This window comes from Coregonus lavaretus (assembly GCF_964263955.1).
Source record: "Coregonus lavaretus genome assembly, contig: HAP1_SCAFFOLD_6974, whole genome shotgun sequence".
Lineage (NCBI taxonomy): Eukaryota > Metazoa > Chordata > Actinopteri > Salmoniformes > Salmonidae > Coregonus > Coregonus lavaretus.
In genome coordinates, this window is record NW_028157717.1 from 12,221 (window position 1) to 24,911 (window position 12,691).

Here is a 12,691-nt window from a genome sequence, read left to right on the forward strand (position 1 = left end):
AATAAGACAGAAGGCACATGGTGTGTGGTCTGATGAGAATAATGGTAAGAGAAGAAAAAGAGGGAAGAAAGAATGATGAGAATGTCATTTTTTGAGTATGTTTTGTGTGTGGTAGGGACAAAATCAGGAACAGAAACTAAACATGTTCGTGTGACATGGCCAGTGGTGGAAAAAGTACCCCATTTTCATAGTTGAGTAAAAGTAAAGATACCTTAACAGAAAATTACTAAAGTAAAAGTGAAAGTCACCCAGTAAAACACAACTTAAGTAAAAGTCTAAAATAATTTGGTTTTAAATATACTTAAGTATCAAAAGTAAATGTAGTTGCTAAAATATACTTAAGTATCAAAAGTAAAACTAAAAGTATAAATAATTTCAAATTCCTTATATAAAGCAAACCAGACGGCATCATTTTTCTAGTTTCTAGTTTCTAGTAAATTTACGGATAGCCAGGGGCATGCTCTACCACTCAGACGTCATTTACAAACGAAGCATGTGTTGAGTGAGTCCACCAGATCAGAGGCAGTAGGGATGACCAGGGATGTTCTCTTGATAAGTGTGTGAATTAGACAATTTCCTGTCCTGCTAAGCATTCAAAATGTAATGAGTTCTTTTGGGTGTCAGGGAAAATGTATGGAGTAAAAAGTACATCATTTTAGGAATGTAGTAAAAGTTGTCAAAAATATAAATAGTAAAGTCAAGTACAGATACCCCAAAAAACTACTTAAGTAGTACTTTCAAGTATTTTTACTTAAGTACTTTACACCACTGGACATGGCAACTACAGTGCTATGAAAAAGTATTTGCCCCCTTTCTAATTTTCTCTACTTTTGCATATTTGTGATACTGAATGTTATCAGATCTTCAACCAAAACCTAATATTAGATAAAGGGAACATAAGTGGGCAGACAACACAACAATGACATATTTATTTCATAAACAAAGTTATGCAACACCCAATTCCCCTGTGTGAAAAAGTAATTGCCCCCTTACACTCAATAACTGGTTGTGCCACCTTTAGCTGCAATGACTCCAACCAAATGCTTCCTGTAGTTGTTGATCAGTCTCTCACGTCGCTGTGGAGGAATTTTGGCCCACTCTTCCATTGTCACGCCCTGGCTCTGGGGACTCTAGTATGTTGAGCCAGGGTGTGAGTTTTCATTTGTTTTTCGTTCTAGGTTAGTATTTCTATGTTGGCCAGTGTGGTTCTCAATCAGAGGCAACGTGTATCAGCTGTTGCTTGTTGTCTCTGATTGGGAACCATACTTAGGCAGCCAGTTTTCCCACAGTGTTTGTGGGATCTTGTTCCTGTTTAGGTTTGTGTCTGAACCGAGGACGTCACGTTATCGTTTATTGTTTTGTTCGTGGTATTACTCAATAATAAAGATATGTTCACCTTCCACGCTGCGCCTTGGTCCTCTGTTCCCGACGATCGTGACATCCATGCAGAACTGCTTTAACTCAGTGACGTGTGGGTTTTCAAGCATGAACTGCTCGTTTCAAGTCCTGCCACAACATCTCAATTGGGATTAGGTCTTGACTTTGACTAGGCCATTCCAAAACTTCCAATTTGTTGCTTTTTAGCTATTTTTATGTATACTTGATTGTGTGTTTTGGATCATTGTCTTGCTGCATGACCCAGCTGCGCTTCAGCTTCAGTTCACAGACGGATGGTCTGACATTCTCCTGTAGAATTATCTGATACAGAGCAGAATTCATGGTTCCTTCTATTAAGGCAAGTCGTCCAGGTCCTGAGGCAGCAAAGCATCCCCAAACCATCACACCACCACCACCATGCTTGACCTTTGGTATGATGTTCTTACTGTGGAATGCAGTGTTTGGTTTTCGCCAGGCATTACTGGAACCATGTCATCCAAAAAGTTATACTTTTGAATCATCTGTCCATAGAACGTTATTCCAAGAGTCTTGATGATCATCCAGGTGCTTTTTGGCAAAATTGAGTCAACTTTTAGGACGCGATGGGTCCCATTATGCCTGGCGAAAACCAAAGCCATTTTAGAGCTAGTGTGGTGTTTAAAGGAGTACCACTTTCCAAATATGAAGTAGTAGTGGGGTTAGCTGGAAAACCATCTGGGGCGAAGGCATTTCCCACTACACAAGACACATAATGCTTGGGTGATTGCATTATTTGAGAATGTTTCCTCAAACTCTGCCTCCAGCTCAGAATCAGTGTAGATATGCTGGTGTGTAAATGTATCCACAGCGCACAAAAAATATTTTTAGTGAAATGTGGACCTCAGCAAAGTGGGTTGCGCAGTAAGGGAAATGTGAATTGCACAGAGGTAAAAATATGGAACATTGTTCCTGTCACTGACACCACAACCCCAGGACATGTCCGTATTTTGGTTTGATGGTTTCATAACCTCTGGATTTACATAGACGGAACTGCCTTCTATGGCAAAAGTAGTAACATCTGTGGCTTTGTGCATCTGTGAGTGTGTGTGTGCTTAAAAGCCAATGTTGTTCCTTTTCATTTCAGTGTGCCATGGGTACTCTAATGCTGACCATGTTCTTGGTCCTGTTGCTCCTGACATCCACTGTGAGTTCTACTCTTTGTCCACACTGCCTGTCTACTGTTTTACGTTTCCTATCTCATCTAATATCTTTTTTAAATTTCCACAGGTTTATGTTCATTGTTATTACAGCAAACCTCAATTGTTCTTATGGTTATGTGCCATTTATTACTTATTTCTAAAGGATTGATAGTATTTTTTGTTGATGTAGGTGTTTTTATTTGGGTGTATGTAAATAGAATAACATGCTTTTCTCTGCATACTGCGCCTGTGTATACAAAGGGTAATGGTGACCCAGCGCATCCCTGGCCTCAAAAAGGATGACTTGTATTCATGCCAGGTGAACAGTATCTAGGCCCAGGGTCTCCAACAGGACCCATTGCAAACTGTCATAAACATAAAGCTCCCAGCTACTATCCAATCAAAGCCACTTTAACATGATCCCACCCCTGGTTAATACATAACATACGAAACGTAGCATATCATACTGAATGGGGTGTCTCAAATTTACATACAGAATAATTCGAAATGCTCTGAGAGCAGGTTGGTCTGTCTGTTTGCTGCATGTATTTGTTGATCACTCCTTATGTAGCCAGATTTGCTAGTACTGATAATGGTCTTGTGGGAAGACTTTCCTCAAAAACCTTCTCAATTAAATATTAACTGCAAAGTAGGCTTACCTGACAGAAAGATATCATGATTATTTGTATCAATTGGGTGGTCATTGTTTTGCAAACTCTCCCATGACATATGCTGCAGCAGTAGGCCTCACAGAAACAATGCTAGACCAATTATTCTCTTTCTAAATGCGCAACTAAAGGGGAATTATACAAATAAATCTAAATTAGTTTTTTTCAGACCTCAAAATTGGCCTTCTGATGTGATTTAAGCACTGACATCCATTTTAATTTTTTCTCTATTAATAATTGTAATATTGAGAGTATAAAAAACAAACAAGGACCCGGTAGAAGAATGTGCCTATTTGAAAGCTATAAAAAGAATAGTAGCTTGCAACATGTATTCTTTTTTTAAAAGTAGCTCTCATGCTAGAAAAGGCTGGAGACCCCTGGTCTGAAGTTCGAGGGGGTACTGCAACTGGTGCAGGACTGTGGAGACTTTTTGCAAAAACTCCAGGCACTGTTAATGTGTGTTAAGTGGGTTAGGTGTGTTACAGTGGGCTATGATTATGTTCTGACATGTTTTCCTGTTCCACAAACAACATAACCCTGGACATATGATCAAAATCTAAATTATGTCTTGCGGTAATCAGTGTGCATTTTAAGTTGATTGATAGTTGAATTTCTCAACTGATTGTTAGGTTATGCTTTCCAAGGAGAGGCTTCCTCAGATCCAGGCAGAGGAGGCTGGTGGGAGGAGCTATAGGAGGACGGGCTCATTGTTGTGGCTGGAATGGAATTAATGGAACGTATCAAGTACATCAAACATATGGAAACCACATTAGTGACTCTGTTCCGTTAATTCCATTTCAGCCATTACAATGAGCCTGTCCTCCTATAGCTCGTCCCACCAGCCTCCACTGGATCCAGGCCACCATTGAGAACATGACAGCTAGCCTGGAGTCATACCAGTACCTGAATGACCAGGGTCTGTACACCTCCCTGCACCTGCGTCAGCTAGTAAAGGAACTGAGGGAGCTGGAGGCTCCATACACCAAGACAAGCCAAGTGATCAGACTCAAAAACTGACCAACGAGGTACATTCAGTATAGTTCCCTTTACTACACGTCATCTTGCCCAATCTTCTTTTGTATGATTTTATTGTATATTTTATAAAGAATACAAAACATACACATACACAAACAACTACATCATACAAACATCAACTATATCACACCTGCCCAGACCCACTAGCACATGCCCTCCCAGGCCCACCCATGGCTGCGCCCCTGCCCAGTCATGTGAAATCCATAGATTAGGACCTAATGAATTAATTTCAACTGACTGATTTCCTTCTATGAACTGTAACTCAGTAAAATCTTTAAAATTGTTGCATGTTGCGTTTATATTTTTTGTTCAGTATACATCAATACAAATACAAATGATGGCAATAAATCAACAGTGAGAAAAAGGCTAATGCATAATCTGAGCTATCTCAGAGAAACGCATTGTAGAAAATGTATGACTACATGACTACATGACTACATGACCCTCTGATCATCTCCATTGTCTCTTATCCCAGGCAAGCAAGGTGTTTGCTCTCAACGCATCATGTCCAACATCAGCACCCCTGTGGTCACAAATATCTGCCTGTACGGCAAAAGCTATACGTCTGTTTCCTGGGGTCGCCAGGCCAAGCAGGGCATGGAGGACCAGGAGGGCAGTGGGGACTTCTACTGTGTTCAGCCCCTTGTGAACGGCCACAGACTGGGGAACATCATTCACCGCTACAGGCCCTACGACGACTTCATGACCTCCAAGAACCACGAGGATGTGACCAAGGCACCGTCCCACAACCATGCTAATGCCATCCAGGGCTCTTGCACCGTGGTATATGGTGAGGCAGTGTTCTATAACTGCTGCAACTCCGCTGAGCTGGGCCACTATGACCTACAGACCAAGGTCACAAGTCGTCTGAAGATACCTGAATTTGGCTACAACAACCAGTTCCCCTACTGCTACTACAACTGCAAAGACTGGACCGACATTGATTTTGCTGCTGATGAGACTGGCCTGCGGGTTATCTACAGCATGCGGGGTAACCCATGTGGGGTAACCATGGAAACCTGGTGCAGAGCCAACTAGACAGTTCCTAATGTTCTGTACACTCAGTGTAGAAACAGTGTGTACTGTGTGAGAAATTCCTAATTTTGCTGTTTTTCTGCTTATCTTTATAATGTTGACTTCTTCCTAAATAAATTAAATCACAGCAATGTTGAATAAGGGTTGGCTAGAGGGTTTTTATGTTAATAAGGGTTGGAATGAGATTTTATATAAACATGATAAAAACATGATAAACACACTGAGCTGAGCTCTAAATTCTTTAATTCAGTCAGGCATTCACTTTTATTTCCTCAAAGCTACTGAGGTAGACATACAGTGCAGCACAATAGTCTGAATGAAATATGGATAAACTACGCACACACACATACACACACATACACACACATACACACACACACATACATACACACACACATACACACACATACACACACATACACACACATACACACACACATACACACACATACACACACATACACACACATACACACACATACACACACATACACACACATACACACACATACATACACACACACATACACACACATACACACACATACACACACATACACACACACATACACACACATACACACACATACACACACATACACACACATACATACACACACACATACACACACATACACACACATACACACACATACACACACATACACACACATACACACACGCGCCCTGTGTAGCCTTGAAGTCTACATAATAGTGCTCTTGTTTCCTGCAAAAAAATATATAAACAAATCATTTTTCAAAGCCACTAGTTATGAGCCTTTTGTCCAAAATAGAAAGTAATATTTCAATAATTCTTGTTCTGAAAATATTGCACCTGAATCTTCTTCGGCTTGACTCCATCTTCAGCTTCTATCTCCTACATCTCTGCATCCAATGACAGGTCCAAAGGACTAGGAGGTGAGCTGATGGGTTCACTGGGAGATTCTGGGTCATTCTGGTCGGAATCATCTAAAAACAGAACACCCTTATAGCAAAGTAATACTGTTTTATGTTCACATTCAAACATAGATCTACAGTAATGTATAACAACTTCTTATCAGTAACCTATATCAGTAACGTAGTATGGTCAGCACAGGGTGCTGGGAGAACTAATAACAGGGAACTCAAGAACACACATTAGAACATGTATTCAAAGCTATAAGCACTGACCTGAGTCGCAAATCACCTGCCTCTCTAGAAGCTGTCATTTCTTCCTTAGTTTATACTCTAAGAACTGCTGTTCTATACACATAAACAGAACACATGAATGAATACCTTAGAATTCTATACAGCATTGTGGATAAGTCTGATCACAACTACTGTAAGTAGGGCCTGACACTGACAGACACACACTACCGTGATCAAGAAACCGTTGTGAAACAGACCTACTCTGTGCCGTCGCTCTCTCTCCTTGTCCAACTCATTGTTTAGGTTGTCCACTTCTCTCCTCTGTAACTCCAGCTGAATGTTTTAACACAAATGTATTGAATGTACAGTTATCTAGCAAGGCTTTATATTCCATAAAATATCCTCTTATTAGGTGTGGCTGGTTAGTCTCACCTGTTCTCTAAGGGTCTTGACCTCTCTGACCAGCCTTGTCACACACACTGCCTGCTGCTGATAGGCTGCCAGGGCCTTAGTCCTCCTGACAGAGATAAAGACACAACAATTAGCATCTGACAGGGCACAACCCTGACAAGCAGGGCACATCATAATATGTGGTCTTATGTTATGATGACACTCTCTCAGTGTACATAGAGAAACACTTTTTATTTCACTTTTATTTTACCAGGCAGGTCAATTAAGAACAAATTCTTATTTACAATGACATCCTGGCAAGAGGCAAAAAAAAGCCAGTAATAATACTGAGACATTGCTGTGTAACCTATGTGTTACGTTATATACTCTCTGCTCTAAGAAACAATGTTAACCAGGGGAGGTCTGTATGGACACAGCGGGAGAGCACCATGCTGGGTGCTCAACTCACGCCATCTCCACCTCCAGCTCGAGCTCCGGCAGCATCAAGGAAAACCCTGGGTTAAGGCTCTCTGACTCTGGAGAACGAGAGGAGAGAGGACATGGTAAGGCTTGATTCATTGATATGGCCTGTACTGAGCTCCCTGTGTGGTTAATGTGAGGTGGCTCACTGGTGGTGGTGGTGATGTGTTTCAGTACCGGAACTTGTCGTTGAGCAGGGCATCGTCAGTGAGTCCTCAGCATGAGAAGAAGTGAGCGAGGAACGCATCGTAGGCTCCACACACAGACTGGGTCTTCAGTAGCTGACCACCACAGAGGGACACAGAGAACAAAGGTAAGCTTTTGAAATACTGCACCATCATCAAAAACAGATGTTGGTGGTAGAACTGGGACTGACATTTACAACCACGTGAAATATTGCAGTGTGAAGAGCTGTAAGCCCTCTCATGGCCAGCAGGGGAGCTCTAACCACACACAGAGACAGAGCGGATCAGAGATGATGAGGGACTGTGGCAGCAGCCAGAGCGCTGCCCTGATTTGGCTGACACACCCTAACTCCTGACATAATAACAGACTGCTGGTCCATAGTTAAAGAAAATGTACATTCTGTATAGTTCACTCTCTATGGTTACAGTAAATTGACCTTTCATTATGTATCACGTTTAGTTAGTAATGTTATATTTAACTGGATTTGCCTACTATTTTTTCATCTTGCTCCTTCCTATTTTTCAAAGCAGCATAGCCCAGCATTACAGAGAGAATTTATTCTAATTTAAGGTTCTCAATAAAGCAGGGTTTACATAGCCACTGGGAAACTATATATCCACACAGAGCTGAGAGACACATGCCCCAGCCCCACCCTACCTCTATGATGTAGCGACCCACTCCACAGTTCCGATAGCATTTCCTGGTAGCCATTAGAGATAACTGTAGCGCCTTCTCTCCTGTTGACCTGAAAGGTAAACGAGGTCAGTTGTTTTTGTTTTTCAGTTAGTGTTATTTGTTGCTTTCACTCAATGTTGTCCCTATTTCTGCCAATAGCCATTACTATAGCGGTAATGCACATGATGACCACTAATATCATCCCCATTACCGGTAATGCTCTTATTCTCCTGCATCGTATGCATTAGTGATGATCCCCACCAGTTATGGTAACTAGCTAGCATCGATGCCTGAGTTGATCACTCTCCTTATGGCCATTAACATCTCGGTTAATACTGATTGTTATGTCCATAAGTAACCACTGGGGTAATACCAGGTTAAAAGCTTAATACTTCCACATTGAATTAATATGACTGTTTCTATTTTAAGGAGCACATTCAATGCACTGGTGAAGAGCTAAAGCAGCAGAGCTGAACCACTCCTAAGCTGCAAACTCTCTGTTTCTCTCTGTGCTCAGCATTCACTTTACTGGACAAACAGTGAAAGTGTGGAGGCTGGGATCGGGATGGCAGAGGGGGGAGGTGGGGTGAGCCTGTCTGCCATGTTGAAGCCATTGGCACAGAGATAAGATGGGAGGGTGGGGGCAGCAGTGGAAAGGGAAGCAGTATGCCGCTGCTGCTGCTTCTCTCTCATTGGGAGGTAATTACACACTACCTCCCTCACAGCGCAGCATTCAGTTCAGCCATTCTCTGGAAATAGACACAGGCAAGCCGAGAGAGGGTGTGGAAGGGATGCAGGCCACAAAGGGTGGGACACAGACCTGATTTACAGAAGGGGACTTATAATAACAAGGCCTCTTTCAGATTGAAGATATAAATAAATAAAAACGATTTAAAAAAACCTGGAGGGAATCCACTCAGTCCAAGAGGAGAGGAAGGATGGAAATGTGAATGCCTGCTAACTAGAAAGTGTACCCAGTCTGTTCCCTATCCTAACTGGGTAATTGTGTTTAAGGGCATTGCCTGTGTGGTCTTGAGGCTAAAACATTCAGTTTATTATGTCCTACTTGAGTCATAAAAATGTGGGTTCAAATAGAATGTTGAACACATGGTTTATACAGTACCCATTTTTCATACTTTATCATTTTCCTCCGTTACATTTTGACTGTAATCTTTTTCATTTTAGCACAGTACTGTATGTCCCTTTGTATCTGATATATTGCACCTGTCCTCATTTCATACTGCTACTCACAATGTCTTTAATTTGTACGATGCAGCCCCTACGATGAGTGACTCAGCTCCAACGGCTGTGGGCAGGATCTGTTGGTCGTCTCCCGGAGCCTCTCTCTGTGCCCTCCGCTCCCGTGCCCTGGCCAGGAACTCCTCCAGCCCCGTACAGAAGGTCTCCCACGCAGACGCAGACCTGCAGGGATGGAACACTGCACAGTTTAGACTCACAGAGATGGACTGACTCTGCCAAATAATCCTCCTACCATAAGAGGAATAAAGGTATAGCTAGGTAATAAGACGCTTATAAGACACTCTTAGAAGCTAGGCCTAAGAGAACTGACACAATGAAGACAACTGACACTATGAAATACAGACTATTAGAAACGCTAATGAGACACACTGAGGCACACAAGATAGTAAACAAAACACTACAAGGTTTTTCATTACAAAACACAACCCGATATGTAGCCATGTCTCCGACAATCAATCTGCAAAATAGTGTCTACACACACTGCATTGAATTTCAGGGTTCTATATTATAATGCTTTCATGCTCTGAGAGCTCTGAGCGGTAGTGTTTCAGCTCTCTGGGACATCACCTTATCCTTTGTGGTGTTTCAGTGCTCTTTAATAGAGTAACCTCACACTGATCGGTATGGGTTTGTTTCTGCCTATGATAATGCCGTACTACAGGCAGGAACTGGGCAGTGGGTGTTTTTATATGGGCTCTCCCTTACAGGAAATGTAATCTCCAAAGCATCAGTGCTGATGGTAGTAGCACAGAGTTTCTAAACCCAGAGGCGCAACATCGTGAGACTTCCGGGAAAGCTTGCGAAACAGACCAAACAGATCATGCCGGGGTTTGGGGTTTGAGAAGTCAATGAGAGAAGATAAATATTATTCCTTAGTTGTTCATTTTCTTGAAATCTAAAGGCACAACCTAGATTCGAGCCAATGTCTTAAGTAGTTGAACATGTTATTACTCCAACCTCGTGAAAGTGACAAACTGACACGTTTTAATTTTTGTGAAAAACAACTTTATATCGAAGGAGTGCCTTTGATTTGACGGCCTGCACATGCGCAGTTCGGCGCGAGACGACCGTTAGACCCGATGACGTGTTTCTACGCATGAGCTTAGCTAGCCAACGTCGCCATGACATCGCCTACAAGTGTGATTGGGGATTTCTATTGGAGATCAGTTTTAGCCTATCTTCATACTGTACTGTCTTTGGTAGTAGGGTCTTATCTGCTCTACTTCAGGGGTGGGCTAAGCTCTAGGCAGACAAGTGAGAGCACTTGGCTGACAGCAGTGTCAGCCTTGGGAGTGGATATTCTCACAGCCCCGTAATCTCATTATCTTTAATAGAGTAGCTCTTGTTAGCCAGGTCTAGCCTTGGGTTTACTTTGCCCTCATTTGTCATTCATGTCCATTAGAATCACATCAAAAGGCAGTGACACAACCAGTTTTCCACGTTGATTCAACCATATAATATATATGTTTTTGTTTCATTGATGTGTAAACAATGTTGATTCAACACATTTAAATGACTATCTTTAAACAAAACGTATATTGTATGTCTGCCATGCCCTGCTATTCCAGAGCAGGGGTTCTGGTAGCCCCTTTTGTTTGTAAGTGTCTTTCAGCCCATCCCATCTAGGCACCATCCCATCTAGGCACCATCCTATCCTCTCAGCTTTATGGTTCCCCTGAGGATCCACCTTTATACTGTATTCATCTATCTGTGGGACTGATGAACTAATAGAGTTGTCTGGAAATGGATTGCCACAGAGCATTATTTATTAATACTTGGTGGTCACTTCAACCCTTTATTGAGACCAATAAATATAATTGCCATGGTACTCACTGCGGAAATGCATTTGTAAATCCCTTATTTCATTCATTCATTCATTCATTCATTTGTTCATTCTCTATTTTGTTAGTTCGTTCATTCGTTTGTCTTAAATGCTTGAATTGTTTAGGGATTACTGCAGGGTTTCCCAAACTCGGTCCTAGGGACTCCAAGTGGGGCACATTTTGTTTTTTGCCCTAGCACTACACAGCTGATTCAAATAATCAACTAATCATCAAGCTTTGATAATTTGAATCAGCTGTGTAGTGTTAGGGCAAAAGATCCATCATGTATTAGTGTGAGCTCATGGATCAGCATCATTGAAAGAGCAGTACATCATACCAAGAATACCAAGAAGAGCTTTGAGAATTCAGGAGTGCTACAGTACCATGAGCCAATGTAACAGTGGGTCAGCGGCAGTGCAATGTGATGCATGAGTTACTGTAGTACTGTACCTGGGCTCTGTGCCCTCCTTGCCTTCTTCATGCTCATCAGAGCTGTCTGAACTGTCTTCTGATTCACTGAACACTTGGAGGTATCGCCCCTCTGATTCTCTATGCCCATTTACCACTGCAGGGACAGGGGAGCTCACAGGTTCCCCTCGAAAACTGGGCGGTGTTCTGCTTCTGTACTCTCCTAAAACATCTGGAGAGAGACGAGCAGGGAAAGAGAGAGAGAGAGAGAGAGAGAGCGAGAGAGGAGCAGGGGGAGAGAGAGGGGAGCAGGGGGAGAGAGAGAGAGAGAGAGAGAGAGAGAGAGAGAGAGAGAGAGAGAGAGAGAGAGAGAGAGAGAGAGAGAGAGAGAGAGAGAGAGAGAGAGAGAGAGAGAGCAGGGAGAGAGAGAGAGAGAGAGAGAGGAGCAGGGGGGGAGAGAGAGAGAGAGAGAGAGAGGGGAGCAGGGGGAGAGAGAGAGGGGAGCAGAGGGAGAGAGAGAGGGGAGCAGGGAGAGAGAGATAAACACTCAAATCTAAAAAGAATTCAAGACAAGAAGGGATGAACAACAACTTTATTCAATCAGAATAGAAAAAAAAGTAACTTTGCGCCTCACATTAAGAAGTTTTGACTCTCGCTAGCTAGCTACACAACAAAAACCTAGCCAGCAGGCTAACAAGCCAGCCAGAAAATTGAGCTAGAACAAACCTAGCAAGGGGAGTTAATACAACTGAGTAAATCAAAAAGAAGCACGGAATCTAACTTTAAACATATCTTCTGTTTTTGTGTGTGAAGATTTTTCACTATTTTTTATGGTTTTTGAGCTAAACAGGAGCCAGCTAGCAACAGCAGCAGATAAACAAAACTGGTTGCCATGGCAACGGTGCAGCAGAACAGAGCAGCAGCAGCAGTAGTAGCAGAGCCCACAGGCACCATGTCCCCACTCCCCCTCAGCGCTGAGTCCATTCTCTACCCCCAGAGGTCAAAAATGACACAACGAGGAAAGCTTTTAAACAGAATCTACTAAAGG

At 42.4% G+C, this 12,691-nt stretch overlaps 1 protein-coding gene across 1 annotated transcript; it reads left to right on the top strand.

Annotated features, from left to right (window-relative positions):
• Positions 1-2,519: 2,519 nt before the first annotated feature.
• LOC311125000 (olfactomedin-4-like) lies at positions 2,520-5,296 on the top strand (the record flags this gene model as incomplete). Its single annotated transcript, XM_084199088.1, has 2 exons — positions 2,520-2,560; positions 4,734-5,296. The coding sequence occupies exon 2, from the start codon at positions 4,763-4,765 to the stop codon at positions 5,294-5,296; it is 534 nt and encodes a 177-aa protein (XP_084055214.1). The 5' UTR covers positions 2,520-2,560; positions 4,734-4,762.
• Between the last annotated feature and the right edge of the window lie 7,395 nt (positions 5,297-12,691).